This window comes from Papilio machaon, chromosome 3, assembly GCF_912999745.1.
Source record: "Papilio machaon chromosome 3, ilPapMach1.1, whole genome shotgun sequence".
NCBI classification, from domain to species: Eukaryota; Metazoa; Arthropoda; class Insecta; order Lepidoptera; family Papilionidae; genus Papilio; species Papilio machaon.
This window is the reverse complement of record NC_059988.1, coordinates 3,414,649-3,441,873: the sequence shown is the minus strand read 5'-3', so window position 1 is coordinate 3,441,873 and position 27,225 is coordinate 3,414,649. Positions and strand designations below refer to the sequence as shown.

At 37.7% G+C, this 27,225-nt stretch overlaps 2 protein-coding genes across 2 annotated transcripts; both read right to left on the bottom strand.

The window, feature by feature from the left end:
* Positions 1–152: 152 nt before the first annotated feature.
* LOC106712430 (mitochondrial DNA helicase) lies at positions 153–4,299 on the bottom strand. Its single transcript, XM_014504995.2, has 10 exons — positions 3,971–4,299; positions 3,611–3,837; positions 3,194–3,458; positions 2,785–2,932; positions 2,566–2,722; positions 2,163–2,312; positions 1,146–1,334; positions 871–1,059; positions 545–631; positions 153–474 (listed from the first exon to the last, which is right to left on the bottom strand). Exons 1-10 carry the CDS (start codon positions 4,230–4,232, stop codon positions 163–165), a joined length of 1,986 nt encoding a protein of 661 aa, XP_014360481.2. The 5' UTR covers positions 4,233–4,299; the 3' UTR covers positions 153–162.
* Positions 4,300–7,010: 2,711 nt separating this feature from the next.
* Positions 7,011–27,182, bottom strand: LOC106712262 (mediator of RNA polymerase II transcription subunit 12). The gene is made up of 49 exons (XM_045686681.1): positions 27,031–27,182; positions 26,736–26,946; positions 26,403–26,562; positions 26,018–26,209; positions 25,608–25,721; positions 25,182–25,283; positions 24,806–24,974; positions 24,342–24,523; positions 23,757–24,124; positions 23,303–23,452; positions 23,112–23,199; positions 22,853–23,001; positions 22,242–22,392; positions 21,924–22,031; positions 21,716–21,841; positions 21,488–21,630; positions 21,274–21,410; positions 21,115–21,197; positions 19,368–19,598; positions 19,022–19,134; positions 18,734–18,916; positions 18,457–18,601; positions 18,187–18,376; positions 18,010–18,101; positions 17,804–17,912; positions 17,439–17,707; positions 17,118–17,297; positions 16,895–17,035; positions 16,704–16,824; positions 16,436–16,477; positions 15,287–15,472; positions 15,116–15,203; positions 14,693–14,856; positions 14,479–14,602; positions 14,287–14,393; positions 14,064–14,214; positions 13,240–13,481; positions 11,856–12,063; positions 11,409–11,489; positions 11,127–11,266; positions 10,262–10,364; positions 10,083–10,181; positions 9,755–9,884; positions 9,406–9,518; positions 8,697–8,797; positions 8,193–8,460; positions 7,808–8,110; positions 7,642–7,719; positions 7,011–7,288 (listed from the first exon to the last, which is right to left on the bottom strand). The coding sequence occupies exons 2-49, from the start codon at positions 26,922–26,924 to the stop codon at positions 7,085–7,087; spliced, it is 7,317 nt and encodes a 2,438-aa protein (XP_045542637.1). The 5' UTR covers positions 26,925–26,946; positions 27,031–27,182; the 3' UTR covers positions 7,011–7,084.
* Positions 27,183–27,225: the final 43 nt, after the last annotated feature.

Sequence of the window (27,225 nt, the reverse complement as noted above, 5' to 3'; positions counted from 1 at the left end):
TACTAAAAGGCAAAATAAGATCACCATAAAAATGTAGGTCTACATTCTTGGTGAATTTATTAAACCTAATTATCAAAATAGAATTTCCTAATGTAATTATGAGGTTTACAGTTTTTATTAATTATTATGTACAAATATACATAATAGTTTATTTAAATCCATTCACCTAGTTCTGTTTGAATTCAAAATATCACTTAGATATGAAGTGGCATTTTCATTTTTATTTCTTGATTTGGCACTTTGCATGTTTCTCTTTATGGTAGGGTCACTAGCGTTTTGATCATCGATTGAATACTCTTCGAAACATTGATCCAGTAATTTATCAGGGTCGTCCGATTTCGTTTTCTTTTTCTTCGATTGATAACTAAGAGAATCCTTCTCAAAGTCTAAAGGAACAATTCCTAAGTCTCCGCTGTACCGATTCTTAGCAACTTGTAAATATTTTTTTCCACGTACAGCAGTTAAACGCTTGTCCTGTTAGAAAAGTATTCATAATTTATTATTAAGCAAAAAGGAAATAAACATTATTTATTTGTCAATTTACCTGAATTATGAGAACATTATCTGCCTCTTGCGATGCTTTAGCGCTGCCGAATATTGAACTTGTCGAAAGATCTTCTGATTCTCGTTCCTTAGAAAAAATAAAAAAAAATACTTTATTTAATTTGAGTTAGTATGGGATAGGTTCTCTAAGTTTTTCAGAAGTATAAAAAGAACACAATAGGATATGTGGCAAATTGGTCATAAGTACACTGTTAACTTATTCAGTGCTACTAACTTGTCTGACAAGTTTACTTGCATATGAAAGAATCCCAGTGACCTTGAACGTGCATTGCTAAAGTAGCATGTAATGTCATAATGCAGGTGTACCTTCCTGGGGTGCATGACAAGAGTGACATGGCAGTGTCGCGCGGTGGCGAAGGTGCGGAAGGCAGCGACTACGGCGTCTTGACGCAGGTAGCGGTCGCCGTCGCGCTCCTCGCCCACACCCAGCATGAACTGCACGTTGTCCACCACCACGTGCGCGATGTCGTGCATGTACCTCGCGTGCTCCACCGCCTGTGTTTATATCATTTATACGTAAACGTATTGAAACAACACATGAAATAGTATTTTAATATGGAAATTAGAAGGATATATGTTACCTCCATAACAACTTTAATCGGTTGTTGTCCGTGGAATGCTAGATAGTAAATGGGAAGCTTCTGGAAGTCGTCAGCGTATTTGTGGAAGTCGTGCAAGTTGTGCTCAAGAGGCACGCCTGCGAACTGCTGCAGCATCGTGCGCGCCAGCCGAGAGTTGCGGATCTCAAAACTGCCCCATAGTGTGTTAACCTGTAATATATTAATATTTCTATTCAGTTCAAAATTAACAACGTCGGTCCATACTGTTTTTTAGTGATGCAACGGAAGTGTCTTACCGGAACCAGAAACGGAAACAGATGTCAAAAATAAATTTTAGCAGAAACGGAAACGGAAACGGATGCGGAAACAGAAGTGTAAATAATAATAAAAAACATATTTACAAAAATATTTTTTTCGGTAAAAACAGTTTGTATTCGTTTTTAATTTATTAAGGCATTGGTGTCCTTTAGCCTTCAATGTATGTATTTTTACTGCGCTGCAATAAGTTAAAATACGCGTTTTTTTTTATTTATTTTCAGGAAACAAAATTACACTCTTTACAAATTAAAGTTCGCCAAACCACTCGTGTTGACAAACGACAAATATATTTCTAACTATATAATGATGATGATATATTACATGGTTATCACCTATCCAAAAGTACATTTAATAACTCGTAAGTATGAAATAGTCACATTTTGCCAGTTGTCAAATTTTATATGGACAACAACTAGACAGTTTACTCCAGCAAGAGAAACTGATTGTTTCAAACAGCAGCAGAAAATATTACGCGCTTAAATTCACAAAATAGTACGTAAACAAACAAATGCGACAAGTGCCGAAAGGCCGCGCACGGACTGCGCGTCTCGCGCCGCGCATTTGGATCTCTCAGCCGTCGTAAAGTTCCGTTTTATCTCCGTTATAAAAGTTGCGGAAACAGAAACAGAAACGGATGTTGAAAAGCACGCGGAACTTCCGCACTTGCGGAAACGGAAACAGACATCCGTTGCATCACTACTGTTTTTGTATTCTGCTCACCCCTTGTTGTGCCAAATCGAGGGACATCTCCGCGCAGAGTGTGGTCTTGCCGCAGCCGGTGGGGCCCGTCAGCACCGTCAGCTCGCCGCGCCGGTGTCCGCCCAGCAGTCGAGTGAGGGCGGGGAAGCGACGCCATTTCACACCTCGCACCTGTTCTTACACAGAGTATATCGAATGTTTTATTTTTAGTAAGGAAGAAGGAAGACATTGAGTTAATAGTAATAAAGGTTAGTACACCAGTGACGGTAGGTGAAAGATATATAATGCTTCCTACGAAACTCAGAAATATCAACCACTACATAGTAAAAACCAAGATCTCTTGCTTAGATATCATTTCAAAATAGTTGATGTTGTTTGTTTTAAAACTGTTAAGTATTTTTTACAGTATGCTGCCTCAACTAACCTTATCAATGTTCGTAAGTTCTGCATAAACATCATCTCTTAGTGCAGAAAATGTTGTTATGGATCTATGAGCGGCTGGTTTTGCTTCGGACACTAGAGCCTTTAGTGATATATTAGCCGCAGCTGTTTCTGAAGCGGTCACCAAACCATCTGTTGGTCTAACATAAAAGTTATTTAATGAAATGATATGATCAGTACAAAATGTTAAATATAGTATTACCTCACAAATCGACATCTCTCTTCACCAAGTTTTTCGGCTACCGCACGCATGTTATCCCAATCGCCCCACAGACATAGTTTTTGATATCCTTCAAGAGTTGGTAGAACAACGGGTGGTAAACTGCAATTATTCAGCCATACAAGGGAACCTAAAATTTCAAACACCACACAATAGCAGTAATGTTTTTATATAATGTGGCAAATAAACAAGCAAATAACAAAACATAAAAAGGCAAAAACAAATAAACATGATATTAAAATAGTATAATGAGCCTATGAACATTATAAATACTAAAATTATTTTCTTCTTTTCTTCCCCATCCCCATCCTTTTTAAAAATAGAATGTAGGAGTAATAGAACTAGCATATGAAAATATGTGTATTTGGAAAAAGAAATAGATAATACAAACCAGGTATTTTATGTGCAGCTAAATGCAAAACATCATGTACACTGGGAACTAAAACAGCTTGTGCATTATGCCCCACTTTGTGAGCTTTACACCAGAACAAACCGGCTGTGTGGTGTCCATGACTTTCAGCTTCCTCCTCTTTGCCTGCCTCTATTTTACGATACCCTATAACTTTATCACTGGCATTCTTTAAAGGGAAATACAATATGTTGTGTTCTGTAGAAATTCTTACATCTGATAATACTTTGCAAGCTTCCGGATGGTACTGAAAGTATAATTTTGTTTTACTTAATACAACAGTAATACATTTATGTTCAAATATAATATAATTATATGACTTATATAAATCCTTACATAAGATAGAATTTAAATATTGCAGACCATTTTTGTTATTTATTAATTACTTTATATACTCACAGGAAATTCGAATAGCCTAAATATTTCTAAAGCTTCCTTTTCAGTTGTTTTTGATAATGAAGTAGTTTTATCCAGAATATCTTGCCAGTCTTTTTCAAATTGCTGATTATCTTGTTGTAATTTTTGTATATAATCTTTTATAGATGCTTCCATTTTGACTTTTTTTATAATTCTTTCTAAGATATTCCAGTCTCCATGAATATTGCACTTTGGGCATGTAAAGTATCCTAAACAATGATAATGACGAAAAAATTATTACCGCAAATAGATAATATATTTTACGTGTTAAAATATATTCAATACTAGGGTATCATATTCAAATGCCTACATTTATAGGTTATGTTTACATAAACTACGTACCGGTTGTTTTATTGATATACACTTTATTTTCACTGCTTTTTTCATTTGTCGAACATATTGCACACTTCGTAGTAAAAGATGTGTACCCATCTTGTACAGCGAACCCTTTCTGTCGTATTATTTTTTTAATATCAGTTCCAGTTACTTTGGGAATGTCATTTAAACCTACATTATGTATTGCTTGTTTAATAATTTTAAAATCGCATGGTCTCAAAAATATCTTCAAAGCACGGTATTGTAATGTATTGACAGAGTGTAACATTTTTCCTTATTATATTAAAATATAAAAAAAAAGTAACAAGTTCGTAACAATAATAAAAACATAACCTAAAAATTCTTCATAACTAATTAGTGATCACTATGCTGTGACAGTGACATGAGCATGAGAGTGAGAGAAATGTTTATGATAGCACAGATAAAGTATTTTGGTTTGCATATTGATTTGGAAAATTTAACCGCTTGTAATCCAAAAAATGTACATTTTATAATACTTTGTCTCACATGACATAAGATACTTTACCTCATTATTCCCCTATAAAACCATTTCTAGCGATTAAAATGGTGAACTCTATTTCGCCAACCAATAAGACGCAGTAAATCTAGGGATGGCGATTCTTTCCAAAAAAGATCGATTTTTAAATCGATTCGAATCGTAACCTGATAAATCGATTCATAAAAAAATCGAGGTCAAAAGAATCGATTTTTTTTTCAAATTTGTATTTACAATGTAAATATAAATCCATTTTATGAAAAACAAGAATGGTACCATAATAAATAATCTCTGGGATCTCTTATCAGTAAAATCAGGAATTTTTTAGTTCAGGGAATTCGATAATTACAATTATTTTTATTACCATATCAAAATATCAGATCACATATAAAAGAAGATATTTATTTTCTAAATGCATTTGTTAGATTAAAAATTTAAGAGAGTAGATAACATAGCTTATAGTTCCCAATGCTTCATATCTAAGCTTTTTAAAAACAACAATTTGTCAAGTCTACTGGGATCCAAGCGGTTCCGCTCATCACTTGCGATTGCCGGCAATCGAAAAAAGGCGCTCACAGGGAACACTTCTATTACGTCAAATTCTTCACTATTATTTTGTGGAAGTTGTTGCTGTGATTGAATATCTAAAATTGAAGTATTTATTCTATTTATTGCTCGAGAACAGGCTACATGGTCAGAAAAATGAATATATTTTATTCATTTTTCTGACCATGTCTTTCTTATGTTGAATATGTATTATATGGTCAGTATATTACAACAATCAACCAATCAAAGCATATATATATAAACAAATGAATAAATAATAACAAGACAAAACAATGACGCAATATCAATCAACCAAGTCAAAGATTACCAACGTAACTTTTTTTTTACTAAAGAGAAGCAACGAAAACTAAGCACACCGCCATCTCGCGAATTTTAAAGTAATTAAACCTTTAACTGGCAATGCCGTAATACATTCATATATTCATTACATTCAATACACACATTCAATACATTCAGCTAATTCTAAATATATTTTTTTTTACCATAAGAGAAAAAATCGAAAGTCGATTTTCAAGGGTAAAATATCGATTCACTGAATCGATTCAGTACGACATATCGATTTAAAAAATCGATTTATTTGGTCCGAGAAATCGATTCTTCGATTAATCGATTTGAGATCGCCATCCCTAAGTAAATCCTGTTTCATCAAGATAACGCCCGTGTTCACACGTCAGTACAGTCAATGGCTGAAATTCACAACTGTGGCTTTGAACTGTTACCGCATCCGCCATATTCACCTGATCTGGCACCATCAGACTTCTTTCTGTTCCCTAACCTAAAAAAGCACTTGGGAGGTCAAAGATTTTCGACAAAAGACGAGGTCAAAGCAGCTGTAGACGCATATTTTGACTCTAAGGAAGAATCATTTTTTTTCAACGGTCTAAATGCTTGGAAGGGGAGGTGGTAAAGTGTATTGAACTTGATGGTGATTATGTAGAAAAATAAAAATTTAACTGATTTAGTATGTGTTTATTTTCTTGGTTAGGCCGAGTTCTTTTCAATCCACCCTCGTATAATATTAGTTTGAAGTAAGATATAAAATAAAACCAAGTTATATCTACAAGTTCATGTATTAAAAAACACATAAAATTAACATGAAATTATATATAAGAGATTGTACGACATTTTAAATTAATTTTGCCCACGTATATGCTCTATTTCAAAATTTAATAAATATGTAACTGTAACTTGTATAAAGTTACTTTATACTTAGTATTACTTATAACTTATATCCGAATTTAAAATAACAAATAAATTAAATTAAAAACGATTGAAAAGCACATTTCATATTTCTTTCAAAAATCTAAACAATAATAGTCAAAGATGATGTATATATAAAAATTGATTAATGATTTCATTTATATCATAGTTTTTTTCTTATATCTATTAGAAAATAATATATACAAAATGTGTATAATTCCTATAAAATATTACATACGTCACTATTAATACATTTACGGGACAGTGCATTTTTAAGAAAGTTATCACGCCAAATATTTTTATTATCCTTGGACCACGACTTGGGGCTGCGACTGCCTTACGAGAAAATGAATAAAAAAAAATTATATTTGGGTTTTAATATTACTCGTAGACTATTTACTAGATTTAGTGCTTATGTTAAGGGCGGTCTTAGATTTTTACTCTAACAATAAGAACTAACTAAAAATTAGTATGGAATAATAGTTTTTATATTCGAAACTTGGTACTACTGGTCTATACGTTTTAACTACGTTACCATACTGTTGGCACTGTCGTGGATCTGACGAACGCCCAAGTCGACTGCGTATGCGCAATTCATAACTTCTAGTAACAATTATACTTTGTTTCAAATCAAGATCTATATCTTAAACACCTCACCATGCTTATATTTGTAAATACCAACATATCTGTTGAAATTTACTATTTCTAAATTCACTTCATTTTATATCAGAATTTATAGAAAAATTACATCTATAATGCAAAAATATAAACTATAATGGCTAGGCTCTACTATTAAGTGATGTTTATTTGTTTACAAAGTGTAGATTTTGATTTAAAACAATACATGTGTCTGTAGTTCAGTAGGGAGGCTGGTACTGCTGCCGCTGCAGGTGCTGCACAAGCGGACCCTGCTGCTGCTGTTGCTGCATGGCGAGCACCTGCTGGCGCATGCGCAGCTGTGGTGTCAGCTGCTGGCCATACTGCGCACTTTGCTGCGGCTGCATGTTGCGTGGGTACGGCGGCGCTGGACCGCTCATGCCACCCATAGTAACGTTCGGCGCCTTGACACAACAGTTATGAGTGTTTGGCAATAATTTCTTGCTTAATATCGTTGTTCATGCACATTTTATTGTTATTCGATATCAGAAATATGTATATATATAAAAGAAAGTCGTGTTAGTTACACTATTTATAACTCAAGAACGGCTGAATCGATTTGACTGAAAATTGGTGGGAAGGTAGCATAGAACCAGGAAACGGACATAGGATAATTTTTACCCCGTTTTCTTTTTTTTATTCCGCGCGGACGGAGTCGGGGGTAAAAGTTAGTTTATAATAAATACAACTATGATCAAATAATGTTTTTATAAATGGACAAGAGTAAAGTTGAGGAAAAAGTTCTGATTTAACTTACTTGCATATACTGAGGGCGAGCATTTTGCCTCTGTTGCGCAAGGAATGCTTCTTGACTTGCTCTCCCACTCATCATGTTCTAAAGTAAAAATTATTGTTTGAAAAATTGTCTTTTAACATGTCAATTATTAGTATTTCAACAATATTAATAAACCGAATTTATATACCTGTTGGTGTTGGAATGATTGTTGTCCGAGGAATCCACCCATGGCATTGCCTCCTTGCGGTCCCATCGATGAGGCTTGACTGTTCATCTGTCCCATACCACCTCCTTGTCCCATTTGACCCATCTGACTTATGGCCTGACTCATCTGTCCCATACTTTGCCCCATTTGTCCCATGCCCTGCGGCATCTGTCCTCCCTGTCCAACACCTTGGCTCATTTGACCAACATTTTGTCCAATCGAGTTAACACCCTGACCCATTTGATTTACTTGCTGACTCATTTGATTGACACTTTGACCCATGGCCTGTTAAATAGAAAATTAGGGAAGATTTAAAATTATTTACATTAATTGATAAATCAGATAATTTAAATACTGAAATATTTACCTGGTTCATCATTTGCTGTTGGCCACCTTGCATCATTTGCTGACCGTAGCCACCATATCCTTGTTGCATACCACCATATTGGCCACCAAACATCTGTCCGGCCATGCCCGGCATCTGGCCGCTGCCCATCTGCCCACCGCCCATCTGACTCTGGCCCATTTGTCCGCTTCCCATCTGTCCGGCGCCCATTTGTCCAGGGCCCATTTGGACCCCAGCCATTTGCCCCATAGGACCCATGTTGCCCATAGCGCTCATGGGATTCATTTGACTGTGAATATTTATACTGTTTAATTTATCTTTTAGTTACTGAGATCTTCATTATAATTTGTTTTACTTGCACCAGTATATAAATTTTTTGGAATTAATTTTAAGAATAATTTAAATTAAAAAAATAACAATTTTAATTACAGTCTATGACAATATAACTGGACCAGTTAAACCGCTGCCTACTAGTTAAATATTAGTTGAAAACTTTTTTTTTTTTTAGGTTATGTGTTTACTTACTTGGGTTGCATCTGTGACATCTGATTTGGCTGCATCTGACGCATGCCCTGCCGGGGGAAGGGAGCGCGCGGGTGAGGTGCACCCGGGTACCCAGTATTCTGCTGTTGTTTACAAAAATTATATTAAATAACATTTAATTTCTCACATACTATGCCCTAGGAATACCTTTATTTAAGCCACTATTACTATGAAAGTGAACAGAAACCGAAGAGATCTCTATATATAAAAACCTGACATTGACTAAATTTAACTAGTAGCTTATTCCACGTGCCATTTTGGATTTATTATCAAATCTTTCGTTTTATTCTCTTCAGTTTCGTTAATTTTTAGGTTTTGTGCTATAGATGTAAAGTAGTTTGCCGCCATCGTTAACAGTTATCATCAGACCCTTCAATAATTAAATTTTGACCTTTACTAATAATAAATTAAATGACATTGATTAATTTAAATGATTATGAAATCTTATAATTATGTATTCACTATTTTTTCTGTACCTAGTATTAATATAAACTAGCTTTTACCCGCGACTCCGTCCGCGCGGAATGAAAAATAGAAAACGGGGTAAAAACTATCCTATGTCCGTTTCCTGGTTCTAAGCTACCTGCCCACCAATTTTCAGTCAAATCGATTCAGCCGTTCTTGAGTTACAAATAGTGTAACTAACGCAACTTTCTTTTAAATATAGATAAATGAATTTTGAATTTTTGACCTGCATCTGTGTCATCTGGTTGAAGGGTACACGTTGTCGCAGCATGTTGCTGAGTGCCTGCTTGCATTGCGTCGTTGAGGCTTGTGTTACCGAGCGAGGACTCACACCCGCCGCTGATAAATACCAAATATATTACATAGTTAACTTTACGTAATAATATTTTTTTTCCTTTATTTGCTAGAACGTGAAAGTATGTAGTCATTAAATTTGAATTTAACCAATACAGTTCATTTCAAAAAAAAAAAAAAAACAAAGCGTTATTTTCTATCTCATTATAAGTTAAACCTAGTGATATTTAGACAGGAAAAATAATTTATCTAGTTAAATATATAATGCAAGAGATACTGACCAGGTGGGTTATAATACGTGGCTCCAGGCGGTGGGAACCATTGCTGCTGTGACTGTATGAACTGCGGCTGTTGCGCCGGCGCAGCCAGACCCACACCACCACCCACTCCCACGTTGCCGCCCACGTTCGTCTAACAAATAATCAAATAAATTACAAAGTATTCAAAAGATTTACAATAAGAGGTTAGACTGCGTCAAATAGAAGTCATTTACAGCGATGTAGTTAAAATGAACAAAAAATATTTGAAAAAAAAAAAAATTATGTCTGTGAATTTAAATAAAAAAAAATGATTTCGTGTATTTTGTGTGAATAATTAAATAATACATACAGGAGTAGCCACTTTGGGTTTCTTTGCTTTATTATTTTTGCAAGGCATTTTGCGACCTTTACCAGCTCCAGTCGGACTCGAGTCTAGACTTCCGTTGTCCTGTAAATTAATTATATGAATTTCTAGACACAAAACATTATATGTAAACTAATATTTCGAACAAGAATTACAACAACTACCTGTTTAATGTCGTTAGTTTCCAAATCTTCAGGCGGCAATGGAATAGACTCTAAGTAATAGCTCTGTGGTTGAACGAGACTGTGTGTGTGATACTTTAATAACCTGTAAAGAACGAATAATTTTATCAATCAAAAACATCAATAAGCACAAAAAAATAAAATAAACACTAAGACACTCACCAAAATTATTATTATTAAAAAAAAATATTATCTTAATATATATAAATCTGGTGTCACAGTGTTTGTCCTCGATGGACTCCTAAACCACTTAACCGATTATAATAAAATTCGCACACCATGTGCAGTTCGATCCAACTTGAGAGATAGGATAGTTTAAATCTCAAATTATAGTCGCAATTTAATTTATTGCTAATTATTTGTCTATTATTATTTGACAGTCACAATTATCTGTTAACTCCAAATGATTTTAACAGATGTCGATACCTTTCGACTGGGTTGAGTAAGTAATCAATAGATGGCGCTGCTATGGTAAATCTACGAACGTGTCATATAAGCTTATTAACTGCGCGCGGACGGAGTCGCGGGCGACAGCTAGTTATTATGTAAATTTTGATGGGTCCTATGTAACAAGAATATTTTTACTTTTTGGGTTAAAAGCTACCTCTTAGTTTAGTTTACAAATACACTAAACAAAAAACACAAATCAAGGTGTAAATGTTATTTTTTTTGCTGAAGTAAAAGGGCGTATGTGGTCTATTTTCATATATGGTTGAAACTTTGAGAGTCTATCCTGAAAAGTAATTAATTTTCACATTGGCCCTTATTCGTAGGAGCCATAGATTTAATAATGTCATACATTCACTGCTATTGAATCGTCCAGTTCACTTTATAAGTGAAAACTGACCTGTGAGCATTTTCATAAGTGAGAGGTTTCCTTTCAATCTTGGTGGCGGCGAACCAGGCCCATGAGAGCGGTGCGGGGTTCCTACCACCCTCCACCAACTCCCAACTGGACACCCGCTGCTTGTCTGTTAGCCGAAGACCCTACAAATAAATATAACAAACGATAAATAACATACAATTTTAGCTATATCAGTACTTTCCCCGTTACTTTTTCTCAAAATTTTCCGGATTACGATAGCAAATTTGCCAAATTTTATTTAAATATGCAAGTTTTTAAATGTACCTGTTTCTTATCACTGTCGAAGCCTGATATTTTGTTTCCCTTTTGATCCACCAAACAACCCAATGGTTCACAGGCGATCACCTGAAACAAAGAGTTTTCTGAATATAATCGCCATAAACTGTGAAAGTAAACGGGTTCAATGCGGAAGACACAGTTATATTGGAATTAGCAAATTTAATTTCAGTGCAGGATTTCAAAAAAGCCTACAACATGTCCGCCTCCATCAGCTGCCTTCCTATCTAAGTCCCGTTGAAATCGGTCCAGTCGTTACCGAGATTACCCAGAACAAACTTCCCCTTGCGGACAAACAAATACAGAGAAATTTTAAATATGTTTTTCGTTATCAGCTAGGGTACATCATGTGAACAAATATGTTTTCTTCGATATTAAATACAGACATTCAAATTTTATTAATATGTATATATAGATTATGTACTTAACAAATACCTCGATGATAGTATTCTTTGAGAGTGGGAGAAGTTGCCGCACGCTCTGTACGGAGGGTCCATGTCGGTCGCCGATCTCCTTCTTGAGCTTCTTCATGAGGTTCTGGTAGTGCTTCCTGTTGTTGTCGTCGCCGCCCTCCGCCAATGTGGAGTGGATCAGCGTCGCCAACATATCGATCAATGTCGTGAACAGATTGCTGCGGCAAAGCCTGCGAGTTTGTATATTATTAAAAGAAGCAAAGCAAAGTGATAATCAAATCAATTTGAAGATTTTTTTTCAATATTCATTTTCTAAAAGTTGATGGGTATAGTCCGGTCGCGGAGCAGGAAGAATTTCGTACAATGACCTCTTTACCTACTGACAGAGGTTACAAACTATTTTGTATTTAGTGCGGTTTACATGAATTATTTGAAGGAGAAAGAAAAATTACCAACTTATAAAATATAGTTATTATTATTATATAAATCATTTATTTAGATTTAATAATACAAGTAATAAAAATCTAGACAAGTATCTAATAATAAAAAATCTAAAATCAGAATCCGATTCCTCTGTTTCGGAGTAACTGTTACTTTGCTCTATTGTTCAATTTCGAGAAGTGAAGAATTCATTTGCATAATATTTTAAAACCAAAAAGTAATTATCGGAAAGCCGGCAATAAAATAGATGATGTTTCTGCACTTTCGTCTTTCAAATATTCGTTTCGATTATTCATTTCGAACTATCCAATAATTAACCTTTTTGGTAATCCTTCTAACGGAGCCCATAAAATTTTTATTATGCAAACAAACAAACTAAAAGTTTAGAATCCCTGAGGACGGCGGCCTTTCTTTCTGTGCGAGCGAGACTAATTGTATTTACGCGGAAGTGACAGAGACAGGTAATGCGAGTTCAATGTACGAAATTCTTCGTGCTCCGCGACCGGACTATAGATGCAATAAATATTATAAAGTTGTCTATACATCTGGCTAATATTATAAACTAGCTTTAACCCGCGACTTCGTCCGCGCGGAATAAAAAAAATGCACACAAGATAAAAAAGTTCCTATGTCCGTCTCGTAGTTCTAAGCTACCTCCCCATCAATTTTCAGCTAAATCAGTTCGACCGATCTTGAGTTATAAATAGTGTAACTAACACAACTTTCTTTTATATATATATAGATTCGAAAGTTTAGATGGATGGATGTTTGTTTAAAGGTATCTCCGGAACAGCTGAACAGATCTTGATGAAATTTAGCACTGATATAGATCATAGTCTAGAACACTTAGGCTAGTCATAAAGTTTCTTTAAATTCCGCGTGGACGGAGCCGCGGATAAAAGCTAGTTAATGATAATAGAAATTTCAAAAAAACTAGATGGATTATAATGTTAAGTAGTAATTACGTGTTATTGTATGCATCGAGGACTTGGTGCGCGAGGAGCTGAGTGAGGAGCACCGCCCAGTCGGAGGTGAGCTGGTAGGAGCGGCGGATGGCGTCGAACATGCCGCCGGCGAGCGAGAAGCGCAGCAGCAGCGCGTCAGCGGGCACCTCGTCGTGCGCGTCCCCGCACGCCGCGCGCTCCTGCTCGCGCGCACGGCTCAAGTAGTGCGCCAGCTGCGCGTGGATAGAGCTCAGCAGGCTCTCCTAAAACACACAACATACATACTCAACACATACTATGTAAAACTAATTGCCTCACTCGGAGAAGTCTTTTTTTTTTCGTGGGAAAATGCCTAACGCATACTTATCTGTCTGTGGAAGACAGACAAGTTATGTCGGACACGTCTAATGGTTACGAAAGCAGTGTAGATTTCTCATACTAAATCTATAAATTTCGCGTCGGTGGCTCAAGGGTTAAGCACTTGACTTGCAATCTGCAGGTCCTGGGTTCGAATTCCGCCACGTACCAATGTGTTTTTCGATATTCGATTTACATATGTACATTTGTCTGATGTTCTTACGGTGAAGGAAAACATCGTGATGCTGCACATATCTGAGAAGAAATTCAATGATATGTGTGAAGTCAACCCGCACTTGGCCAGCGTGGTTGACTCTGGCCTAGTCACCTAACTTCTCAGTGGGGACATATAGTGAGCTGATGATGATAAATCTACACTCATAAATTCTTGTTGTATCCCTTTAAGTTTTTAAAGTTTTAGTTAAATATTGCAATATTTAGTACACATTAGTTTTTTATTTCTTTGTATTTTTATTTATTTGGTTCACCTTTTGATCGTCCTGATGTCTGAGGCAGGTGAGGACTAGCGAGAGCAGCGGCTCGTTGGCGAGGCGCACAGCAGCCGCGCCGCCGCAAGCGCATCCCGACCCTGACATGCCGCTCACACCGCGCTTCCCGCCACCACCACCACCTGCAGAACTACCACACAAAACACACATTTAACACTGACACTACATACTACAGTTAGGTAAAAGTAAAAAAATAACTAACCCTTTATAGCTAGGACTCTGATGGCTCTTGCAATCCCGGTGCGAGCCACCGCCCCCGCCACCTGCACATCCGCCACTACATCCCGCACCCCACCCACTCTCCAATATCTGATCAAAAAACAACACAAATAAATGTAATACGAACTTTAAATAAAAATTAAGTTAATTTTGAGGACAAAAGTTATTAAGTTACCTGTCCAGCTTGCTTCAGTACTCTTCCTTGTACAGCGGCAGGTAATTTAGCTACAAGTGGCGCCACCAACCATACAGATTCCGACCACTTGCTCGTACTGACCACGCCCCTGTCAGTGCCAGTTCTGAAACGAACACAATTTGTAACTGAAAAAACTGCATTTAAAGTTGATGGCTAATTAGCCAGAATGTATTTGCACCTATGTCTGGTATACCTGTCCTTATCTGGTGGTGGCGGCGCCGGCTGCTGGAAGACGTTGATGACAGCGCGGGCTACTGTGTCCAGCCACGCGCTCAGCTCCGGAGAGCCAGGCGGGAATTGGTTGAACATCAACTGCAGGTCCAGCCAAGACATACGCAGCGACCACTGCTCCAGGTTCTATATATATTGAATTTAATTACCCATATATCTTACTAATATTATAAATGCAAACGGATGAATTGATGTTTGAAGGTATCTCCGGAACTACTGAACGGATCTTGATGAAATTTGGCACAGATATAGAACATAGTTTAGAAGAACACATAGACTACTTATGTTTTTTTTAATCCTGCGCAGACGGAGTCGCAGGGACAGGTAGTACTATATAAATTTGACAAAATAAGCTGTAATTGACTGGTTTTAAATAAATACTAACTTCTAACAATCTCGTGATCATAGTCTTCTGATCTAGATCTGGATGCGTATGACTAGCCGTATCTGGATAACATATCATATGCAGCAATCTGAAACGTTCAAAACAATACTTGTGCAATTCAATTTTGTAATAATTTTCGAGTGTGAAAACTCACATTTATTAGAGCTGTACCTTTGTGCCTGTCTCGGTGTGAGCATTGAATCCAGCAGCATATCAGGCAGGTACAGTTCATCAGGGTTCTGCAGACACTTCTGCAGCACCCATTCCTCGCAGCAGATCTCGGCGAGCATGCGTCGTGCGAGAGAAGAGAGTGACTGCGAAGAGTCGAGTAGCGTAGACCCAACGCCCCCACTGCCCCTGAACCAACACTCACTTTCATATTACTAACGCACGAGATTTTATTTTTGCTTTATATTTTTTCTGTTAATTGCCTAAATGAAACATTTGAAGTTTATTTACATAGATTTAAATTACATTTGGCGAAATTACATTGATTTTCTATAACTATTTTTTGAGGGACGAAATATTTCTTTTTTTTTAAGAAAAGATAATTTATAATGAAGACTGTTTTGTAAAAGTATTAAATTAAAAATATATTTGTTTACGGAGACCATTATTAGAAATAAATGTACAAAAAAATAACAAGAAGACATTAAAAGACATCACGAACAAGACACCCAGTGAACGTAAATAGTTAAAATGTAAGATAAATTATTACAATGTGTTTTGTTAAACGTAATTCCTCCACACGCTATACAATGGTGAGTCACATCCATACGTAAATGTACAATGGTATACGAAACGATTAATGGAACACAAGTTAGGAATTTACGTTCAAAGATTCCATGACAGTTCACCAAGCTGAAAGGAAAGCCACTACACAACAGCGTTGCCAGATTTTTGCGTAAAACGTAGAATTTTATACTCATGTACGTCCGTATTGAGTAGCAGAAAATTAGATGTTTCGCGGAAAAAGAATAAAATAAATAATTTGTTCACGTAAGCTTTAAACTTTTTTTAGTTTTTTTTCTTTCTGTCCCGTGTTACATCGTTGAGTAAAAATCGGGATATTTGTTTTATATACGCAATGTTTTTGTCCTATTTAAGGTTAGATAGTTCTGGCAACGCTGGTAGACAGACATTCATAGACAAATCCCATCATCAACACGTCCATAGATTGTAGATGAGAGTGGAGACAGTGAACATCGTACGGACAGAAGCAAAGCGGGTGAGTCGTGAGAGGAGAGCTCGTGTATTATGTTTGCGAGGGTCGGCGCGGAATGTGCGACATTACAACTCGGAATTAAAATTAAAACAAACCTAGGAGTTCTATGGCCCCCACTCATCTCTGATTCTACCATCCTATGAATGAAAAAAAAATATATATCGCGTCAATATTTTCCTCCAATCTGAATCATAAATGGTATGACATCCAAGTTATTGAGTGATCACTTTTATTCATAAACACTGTAAAAAAAACTTTACAACTCCTAATAGACAGTTTGTCTTTCTAGTATTTTTTTCTTCCTTTCAAATAAAACAAAAAATAAATAATTATGATTGCAACAAAAAATATAAAAATGCTTACGACATTAGATCAAGCTGAGCGTCCGTGGGCACGGTGTCGCTGGTGCCCAGGATGTGCGAGAGTTCGCTGGACTTCTTGCCACTCGGCTTACCACCATCGCGTGCAGACAAATCGCTTACCACTGCAATTTATAAAAACATGTACAACCAGCCTTTTAGTATACTAACTGGAAAGATATTGTTAATACTGACTGAGTATGGCCTTGAGCGTGGCGAGCACGGGTCCAACGCCGATGTTCTTGTGGGCGGCGGCCAACAAGTGGCGGTCGCAGGACAGTCGCACGCCCGCCGCCCCGCCCCCCGGACCCGGCGACGTCGACACGCTGTACAGACCTGTAGATATATGTAGATAAAGTTTAAGGTGGCCTATAAGTCGCGGTTACACCAGAGAGAATAAAACATGCGAGATGCGCACCGGGTTGTGGTGTGTCGACGGTTTTAAAGAGTCTGAGTAAGAGATGGCAGGTGAGGCGCGCGCTGGTCTCGGGCGAGGGGGCGTTGGGCGGGTTGTTGGCCCCGCCCCCGCCGCACGCCTTCACCAGCGAAGGCAGCGCCGCGTGGCGCACGAAGTCCTCCAGCGAGAAGCAGTGACGGGCTGAACATTTAAAGAATCAAATACAATCCAGTCAAGTCAGTTATTATTTCGCACCGACGTTGTTTATTTAGCGGGTTCCAAGATAAAGTAATAAAATAGACTAAAGTAGTTAGTTCTGTGCGCGATGCTGTAGCGACATACCGACGAGTATACAGGTGAAGACGGCGAGCGCGTCGTGTGCGGCGGCGTCGTGCAGGTCGCGGTGACACAGCAGGTCGGGGTAGAGAGGCGGCGGCGGCGGCGGCGAGCACGGCCTGTTGGGCTGCGGCGAGGGACACTGCGGTGCTTGCGGCTTGGGGGCGGGGTAGTGCTGAGCACCGCACAGTGCCACCAGCGCGCCCAGCCACTCCGGCGCCAGCGCACTGCACCACGCCGTCATCTCCGCGCACACCACGCCCAGCTCGTTCACACTGACATACACGAGCAAAGGATTTCAAAAACCGAACTTCAGCCTATATAGTTTCGATGTATCTTAACATCTGTATTGATACGTATGATGGAATTACCGATCGTTGTCCACTTCCCGGCAGACGGCCAACATCGCCGAACACACGAAGTTGTATCTGTTAGCCGGGGACTCGGCTACTTGACGCGCCCACGCGATTTCTATTTTACCTGTGTAAATGTTTTTATTTAAATATTAAAAAATAAACAAATAGAATTTCTCTATTGCTGCAGTTTACATTGAGCATGCTTAACTAGTAATACTTACCTTTCCTAGGATTCATAAAAAACTCGCTTAAGAATTCCGGATCGTATTTATATTTGGCGGGTATGGGTTGCACCGGAGAGTAAAGTGCTTGCCTGAAAATAAACAATTTTACAAACATCTTTAGGTTCGTTTTTACGACTATGTTAAATTTTTAATGAACGTTATGATTAGACGTACTTGATTTTAGGGTAAGCATTAGCGAAGGTATCAGCGTAGGGGGCGTGGCAGAGGTGGGCGGCGGCCTTGTAGAGGTCGTGCAGCTGAGCTAGCACACAGCGCTCTGCTGAGCCGCAGTCTCCGGGATTGACAACGCACTTTACAAGCCGGCACAGTTGCTCGAACACCGCTGACGTCTGTTCCACGCACACTACACAATACAATACCCTTTAACACGTTTCGTTTTAAATAAGTTGCCGGCATTTGCTGGTTGAATCCTAATATACTTACGTAGTAAACAGGAGTGGTACCGCCTGAGCGCACCGACTGTGCAGAGCGCCAGCGCGGAGGTGTACGCCCGCGGCGCCGCCAGCCCACTGCTGGGCGCGCCTCGTGTTATCAAAGCACCTTCCACTTCCGACAGTTCCTTTAGCACCTGTAATTCATTTTGTAACAATAGTTCGTCTCTAAACAATAAAAAGGAACGTATAACATTTTTTTTAACAGATAATATCTGTAATGATTACGAACGGATCAAGGCGAAGTTGAAGCTGAAAATTCGAAGTACCTGTATACATGTTTCGATGAGTCCGTGCACGTTGAGCGCGATCTCCATGAGGTCGAGGGCGAAGGCGACGTGCTCGGGCTGCGGCAGGTAGGTGGTGGCACCCGCAGCGTACGCGGCCAGCGCCTCGCACACCGCCCCGCCCACCGCCCACGACACCGCCCCTTGCTCGTACATTGACATCGCCTGATACACACACACGTACATACAATACCTGGATACTTTTTACACAACACAACACAAACAAACCCGACTTTAATTTTATACCCGTCAGATTATAATCTCGCTTACCTGAAACTTCTGAGTGACAGCTTCAAAGTTAAATTCACTTCTCGAATGCTTCTTTATCTTGCCACCTTCAGCCACGTCAATTGAGAATTTCTTTGAAAATAACTTGCAGATTTCTAGAAGAAAATGACTATTTAAGTATCACAAATCCATTAAACATAAATAGCCAAAAAAAATTATGGCAAGATCCAAACTTTATGGCGACAGGTTTTTACATGCGAACGTATATATACGCAAGTAGAAGAAAGTGTACGTAGGCGTTGGCCACGCCCCCACAACTTTTATCATTACAAAAAATTGAGTTCTGTATATTATTCCGAGCTGCAACAAAGTTAATATAGCAGTGTACCTTTGGTCATCTTCTTGACGGCATGTTTGGCGTCATCTCGCTGGCGGCCGACTCCATAGAGCAGGATGTGGCGCTGGTTGGCGTCGTGCGGCGTGTGCTCGGGCTCGGCGGGCGGCAGAGGGAAGTGCATCGTGTAGTGGTAGTGCCGAGATACAGGCGCGCTGCTGGCGCCCCCCGACTGTACCCCGCCCACTCCCCCCACTCCACCGCATGCGCTACTGCTGCGTATACCTGCATATGTTGGGAAATGTGTCAATTATATGTTATATTAGGTCCTTACATATGAAATTGGCGTTTTGTATGGGAGGAACAAAAAGTCGAATATTTTTTAATATAATATATTTAATTAATCAAAGTATGAACCATTATTTTCTATGCACTTTTGCCATCTCATAGGTAGTTCATTGATCCCTTTACTAAAAAAACCAGTCGGACGGGAATCAATAAAATCTTTGAAGGCGATTTGGACTGCCCCATCGGAGTTGAATTTTTTCCCTTGCAAGAAGTTATCCAAATTTCGAAAAAAATGGTAATCTGTTGGAGCAAGGTCCGGGGAGTACGGAGGATGTCTTAGACTTTCCTATTGAAGCTCTTCTAATTTAGTAGCCGTCTGTTGCGCTGTGTGTGGTCTAGCGTTGTCGTGAAGCAGCAGTGGCGTGGAGCAATTGACCAGCCTAGGTTGTTTAGCCGCTAGCTTTTCCATCATGGTTTGCAATTGCTGACAATAGACATCAGCCGTAATAGTCTGGCCAGATTTGAGAAAACTGTAATGAACAATACCGGCACTAGTCCACCAAACGCTTACAAGTAACTTTTTTGGGGTTAATTTTCGCTTGGGGCAGGATTCGGCTGGCTGGCCAGGATCCAACCATTGCGCTGAGTGCTTCCGATTATCGTAAAGAACCCATTTTTCATCACAGGTAATGATTCGGTTTAAAATACCTTCATTATTGTGCCGGTTTAGTAATGTAACGCAACAGTCGACGCGCGTTTGCCGGATTGCTTCAGTCAATTCGTGAGGTACCCACCTTTCAAGCTTTTTAATCTTCCCAATTTGCTTCAAGTGAATTAAAACAGTTTTATCACTAACATCGCAGCCTGCAGCTAACTCGGACGTGGTTTGCGATGGATCCGCTTCCACAATAGCCTTCAACTCTTCATTATCAACTTGAGTCTCAGGCCGTCCACGGGGCTTGTTCTGCAGATCGAAATTTCCAGAACGAAAACGTTGGAACCAAAAACGAACTGTGTTTTCTTTTGCAACACGTCCGCCATACACATCATTCACCCTTCGAGTCGTTTCCGCAGCACTAGTGCCACGGCGGAACTCGTACTCGTAAATAATGCGATATTTTAAGTTTTCCATTTTGTAAAATGAGTGACGCAAACAGAAAAAAACAGAAGAAAAAAACAAATGAATGACGGTCATCGAACCACAAATACATGAGTCTATAGCTGTACAAATTTGAATTTGGAATTCCTTACCAAAGAGGAGAAATTCGTGATTAAAGTGGCCAGTACGAAAAACGCCAATTTCATATGTAAGGACCTAATATACTTGCATATATACAGTTTTACTTATGTAGCCTATATATAACGACACTATTTAGCTTACTTTTATTTAGTAAAGTTTATATTTTTCTATTGTAGAGACTTGTGGCCGAAATCAAATATTTGCATAAATATCTCACGTGATATTAAAAAAAATGAATCTTAACTGTATAAAATTAGATAATTAAATATATACCTGGTACAGACATTGGTCCCATTCCTATACTCTGCATGTTGGCAATACTCATGCCACTCGGACCCATCATTGGGGAATTTAAACTGCGAAATAGAAAAATTACAGACATTAGCAAAGTGTAAAAAAAATATTAATATTGTTTAAAATAAATAAACATACCTATGTACAGGTTCACCGGGATCTTTAGGGCTGTCAGGAGCGTCCATTGAATTCTGCTGGTCCTCTTTTATATGTTGTAATAATTTATCAAGATCATCATCGATTTTGGAATCGTCCAACTCCATTCGGACATTTTCCTGAAAATATAATTTTCATCAGTAAAGGTAGTTGACACTTACATTTATTTCGTGATAAGTGAAATTAGTGAATTTACCTCCATTTTGGGTTTAAGATCTATACCCGCAAATATATCGTCGTCCATGTTGTGATTGGTGCCGGTGCTGTTGACAGGTGGTGCCACCGTGTGACCGCTAGTGCCTCCAGTTGACGTCGGCTCCGTAGGTGATATTAGATCTCCTAAACAAAAGTCCATAAACATTATAAATTTACATTAAACATGTATATTTTTTGCATTTCAACATACAAAGATATATGTAAATACCTCTTGAAATTAGTGTGCACATGTACGCGTCATGTGAGAAAACATCTCTGCGTATAAGTTCACCAAATAGATGCACCAGGTTTGCGAACTGCTGACGGTTGCCTGGTGGAGCATTAGGACTCTCGTCTGAAAAAATAAATTAACCTCATAACCTCTCGTAGTAGAAATAATTCTAAGCAAAAAAAAGGCAGTAAAATATAAACCATACCTAACACCGGTGCATCATTGTCCAGAAATCTTAGGAGAAGATTCTGAAAGATTGGTGGTCCATTGTACAGACCCGTACCAGAGCTTATAGATTCTTTATCATCTGATCCTGAAATAATGAAGATATCATGTCAAAAAATCATAAAGTCCAAGATCTTTAGAGCATTAGTTTTAAAAGTTTACGGTAACTTGAGCATGAGTTCCCACTGCCAAAACACTCTTCCATAAAAAAACATATATTTTTATAGAGGGTTTCAGTGGTTAGGTAGTGGTTATGTTTGTGTAGTGTGGTGTGGTGGAAGAAGAAGCAGCAGTGCACCTGTGGCATGGTGGTCGTGGTGCAGATGCAGCAGCTGCTGGCGGCGGTCGAGCAGTGCGGCGGCGGCCATGGCGCGGTGCTCGCCCCAGCGCGCGCCGCACACCGCCCACTCGCACAGCACACGCACTACTGCGTACGAACACGCCCACTCCTACGTACAAGTATGTCTACGTAAACAAACTTTATTGCAATTTTAGCAAACACGATTTAGAAATCTTTAGCTGGACCTGAGATTTTTGTTACTTTGAGATGACTTTTAATACATTTTTAATGGTAAATCATTTCATTTTCTGTGATATTTGGATTAAATAAACAATCTTATTAATATTATAAATACGGATTTTTAGATGGGTCGGTGGGTTCAGGGATGGATGGATGAATAATTGGATGTTTGCTTGAAAGTATCTCCGGAACAGCTCAATGGATCTTGATGAAATTTGGCACAGATGTAGAACATAGTATGGAAGAACATATACTACTTATTACGTTTTTTTTTAATTCCGCGCGGACGTAATCGCTGGCGACAGCTAATACATTATAATATCTATTGGGCTGTTTAAACTTATAAAATTATCACACTTATTAAACAAATAAAAAGATAAATTACTTACAGGATCTTTGGTATCAGTGGAGGAATCTTTACTAGATGGAGGTGTGCAGTTTGCAAATACTTCTTTGTACAATGTATCAAGATTGTTATTGGGGTCCACCCGGTCGAAGCAATGTCGGTCTAATGCTTCCAAAACCGCTAAAACGCGTGCTACAAGTAAAAAAAATACACACTTCAATAATGTCTTATTTAACCAATTTTATTGTCAAATTAATTATATGAAATTAACTTTCAGAATTATAAATAAAGATGATTATTACCTTGTGAACTTGTTTGCCATTTATCAGTGCACCATTTGCTTTCAGCTTTTTTACTCCTCGCAGCTATTTCTTGTTCGGCTTCATAAACCTAAAGATATTCAAATGTGTTAACACATTCCATGCCACTATGAAACAGTAAACTCATAAAAGGGGAGTTGTGGCATTGTATGTGTTAAATCTACCCATCTTACCAATTTCCTATGATGTTCAGTGACATCGGAATCCATATGTGGCATGGGTAATGCTGATGGTGGTAGAGGAAGGAGGTCGAGGGGGGAGCCCTGCATTGAAGACCCGCAGCCCGACCACACCATAGCTGTTGGACATTCTATACAGATTATCTGAAACAAAAAACATTTTATGATAACTTTATATTAATTTATAAATGGTTAACTTCTATATATTGAGTGTAAAAAAAATAATTATTCAATTAATTGTTTTTCCAAAAATTATTATGGTGGGTTTCCACTGTACTAAATCATTTTATCATTTGTGTTACATAAATTAGAATTAATGGGGTTATAAAATGTTTTTTTTACAGATCACTCGTATCAATGAAAACTTAAGTTTAACGTGTTTAGTCTATACCAGAATTACTAGATATATTAGTTTAATACAATAAAATAAGATATTTTAATTTCATACCTGTAATACTGTAGCTAACTGTATAATTATATCTCTATGATATGCGCAGTTTAATATTTCACTGAATCCCATTTGTACGGGATTTAGAGCTGCAGTTATGACGGTGTTTAGTGTAGTCTTTACATCTCTGGGTGGTGATCCTCTCTCTTCTTTTACTTGTACATCCATAGATTGTGCTGGATTTGGTGTTCCTATTGGTACAGGTGTACCGATGGAATGGTTGGGGTTCGGCGTCCCTAGAGAATGGTTGGGGTTCGGAGTGCCTTGACTCTCAGCGGGAGTTGCTGAACGCTTTATTTGATTGATATTAGGCTTTACATCACCATTTGTGTTTTCCGGTGCTGGTGACATTGGTATACCGTTCACTTCTGTAAAAAAATAAAGCATCTTAGTCCTCTTTTCCACTACCAAAATTTACGGCACTACTGCTATTTCTATGGCCAATGCAGTCAGGCCAGTGGAAATGGTGCAAACATTGCTCATAGAATAAGAAGTAGCAAAATGCCAAAGTTAGAGTCGTACAGCTAGTGGAAAAAACTGTTTCAAGATGAGTAAATATAAGTTTTAATAGTATTTTTAACATACTATCGCTTGCATCAGCAGTCTTAGTGAACACAGCAGGTTGGTTAAGAGCTCGTAATGTGGTATCAGACAGTACAGAGCAAATGGCCGCTGCCTTCTTAGCACAGGTGGTGGCCAGCCGGCGAGAGAGACCCTCGCAACAGACGAACTCGCTCATATGTTGCAATGCTAACGGTAGAAACAACCTGCATAAAAAATAAACTATTTACACAAAGATCAGTCGCTTATAAAAACCTATATTCATTGTAGTGAAAAAAGGTATTTATAATCTCTAATCTAAAAGGAAATTAACATGTTTTTTTTAACAAAAGCATATTTATAAGACAATAAGAGAATAATTTTATAGATATGTTCATAATATAAATAAAAAAGCTATTCTTTCAATTTAAGATATGTTTGATTTAACCAGAATAGAATTATGGCGTTTGAATATAAAAGTATAAAAAATATATAATTATCAGAGTAACCTCAACAAGCCATCTTCAGGTCCTCTTTTATCGAGCAGTTCTATGATCCATGTGAGGAAGTCGTGGCGGTCCAGGAGACCCTCGTCCAGCATGTACCTCGCGAGGCGACAGCAGTAGTTCCATAATTTTAGCGCCTGTCGCCAATCCGTACTTTCTCCCATACCTAAAGCTTATCACATACATTGCACAATTACAAATCTTACTAATATTATAAATGCGAATGTTTAGATGGATGGAGGAATGTTTGTTTGAAGGTATCTCCGGCTGGTACTGGCGTACATACTGGCGGTATTTTTGGTTGTTTTCCTTTATCAAATTTTAAAAAATCTTAATGTGAAGTTTTTAACTGGCATAAAACAGTATAAATGTTACATACTACTGGAGTTACCCGGTGAATGCATTGAGTTTGGTATAGTTGAGTTGGGCGTAGTGCCACCCGACTGATTACCAGATGAATTGTGACTAGGTGTTCCTTGACCTGCATATAAAAATACATTTTTTGTTTTACTCAACGAAATTTTAGTAACATTACAAATGCCAATGTATAGATGGATAGATGTTTGTTACAAGGCATCTCCAAAACGGCTCAACAAATCTCAATGACATTTGTCTAGAAGAACACATAGGCTAATTACGTTTTTTTAAATTCCGCATGGACGGAATCACCAGCGAATGTTAGTATCATAAAAATATAATAGTTCCAATCAGTTGTTAATGATGTAAATGATTCAAGAGTTGTATTTTTTTGCTTTTTTTTAATTCTAAATGTCACAATTACTGAAGATTAGTATTTTGAACATACCTGACTGTGATGGCGGAGTCTTTTCCAGTGGGTTGGTGGGCACTGCACTTTGATAGTGCTCTGCCAGCTTTGGTATTTGGTCTTTTAAAAACTTTATAAGTGTAGTTGTCCATTCTGGAAGTTTAAAAAAACACATAACTTTTTTATTTGATGAAAAATTTAAGCTATACTTATTATCTACTATGCATTTACAAGTTATTTTCCAGTTAAAAGAGGTTCTCCTTTATTGTACCATTGTAAAATTTAAATTGAATTGAACTTTTGTGAGATACTTTATATTTTTAGCGGAATTAGCCTTTTACAAATTTCACTCAGTCTCTTAAAGTTTTTGAACAACTTGGGTTAAAACACTTCAACATTATGTAGTTATTTTACTTATAAATCTTGTTGTTTTTAAATTAATGTCTAACCTGTTGTAGGATCAGGTAACTGTCTCTTTTTTATCTTAGCCTCTGAGACTGCCACTGTGTATGCTGAACTGAGCTTTATGAACCACGCTGCTCTTGGCATAGCCACTTGATATTCTGTTAGTGTCATAAATATTTCTTCTTTCTTGTTAAAATTTGGTGCCTTTTTTGCCAATATTGATAATGGTTTGCTACCTAAAATTTTAGAAAATATTTTATTTCAATAAATAAAAAAAAAATTGAGGTTAAAATCAATTACGTGTGGATGATCCTAAAATCAATAATAAACATACAATTCAATGAAGAAATTATGCTGTTTTGTATAGAATTCAATGTTGCTCTGTTTTTAAAATCACCCATATTTTTATTATAAGTAACAAAAGTATACCAGCTAAGTCTTTAAACCATGCTTCTATCTGTGCTTTGGTCCTAGCAGTGGCTGGCCAAAAGTTATCTTTGGGATTCACTTGCTGTCTCTTCCGGCCACAGTCAGGAAGAGTGTTCAGTTCTTCTTTCTTTGACAATATGCTTGAGAAGAATTGTCCTATCTGCAATACGGCCCAATTTGTTAAGCTTTCAATGAAGGTAAAGATATATTGGCTTATTCTTTTTATTTATTTAGATACATGAAGAAAATAACTCAAATATAAAAAGGTTTTTTAAGTATGTTTCTAGAAAATTGTACCCGACTATGACCTCTTTAATTAATGAGTGCACATACCTTCGAGGCAGAATAATTAAAATTCCTTGCGGTACCAAATTCATCACTAGATTGCGGTGTTGTGGCAAAACCATGTTTAACGTTTGTTGATGTAAGCTCGTCCTCTTTTTGACGTGGTTCCTGTGGGTACACATCAGGGGGACCCAGACGAGGCCTTTTTAAAGGCCGTTTTTCATACATTATCCCCATTTTGTAAAGAGTTACTACTCCCCTGTAAAGTTATTATCAAATATTGTTAAGTTATTGACACAGGAGTCACGTCACGATTACAAAGATCAATATATGACTTACTTACCCTAATTTCTAAAAAACATGATTTTGCTTACATAAATATAACAAATGCTCGTTACAATCACATTACTTAGAACTAAAGCAAGAATTTTGCTGCATTTAATACATTTTTGAATTCTAAACAATAAGATACTTTTTGTTTTTTGACATATGAAGGATTTATAGGCAACCACAGACCCTGTATTGCTTTTGTAATGTA

What these genes read in the sequence shown, in the direction of transcription:
- LOC106712430 (XM_014504995.2), bottom strand. Translation starts at nt 4,232, where the DNA reads ATGTTACACTCTGTCAATACATTACAATACCGTGCTTTGAAGATATTT. An exon ending in AACTTACGAACATTGATAAG is followed by an intron (nt 2,313 to 2,565) that starts GTTAGTTGAGGC and finishes GTGTAAGAACAG; the next exon opens with GTGCGAGGTGTGAAATGGCG. An exon ending in CGATTAAAGTTGTTATGGAG is followed by an intron (nt 1,060 to 1,145) that starts GTAACATATATC and finishes ATATAAACACAG; the next exon opens with GCGGTGGAGCACGCGAGGTA.
- LOC106712262 (XM_045686681.1), bottom strand. Translation starts at nt 26,924, where the DNA reads ATGGGGATAATGTATGAAAAACGGCCTTTAAAAAGGCCTCGTCTGGGT. An exon ending in GTTACCTGATCCTACAACAG is followed by an intron (nt 25,722 to 26,017) that starts GTTAGACATTAA and finishes TTAAACTTCCAG; the next exon opens with AATGGACAACTACACTTATA. An exon ending in GGGACCAATGTCTGTACCAG is followed by an intron (nt 19,599 to 21,114) that starts GTATATATTTAA and finishes CAACATATGCAG; the next exon opens with GTATACGCAGCAGTAGCGCA.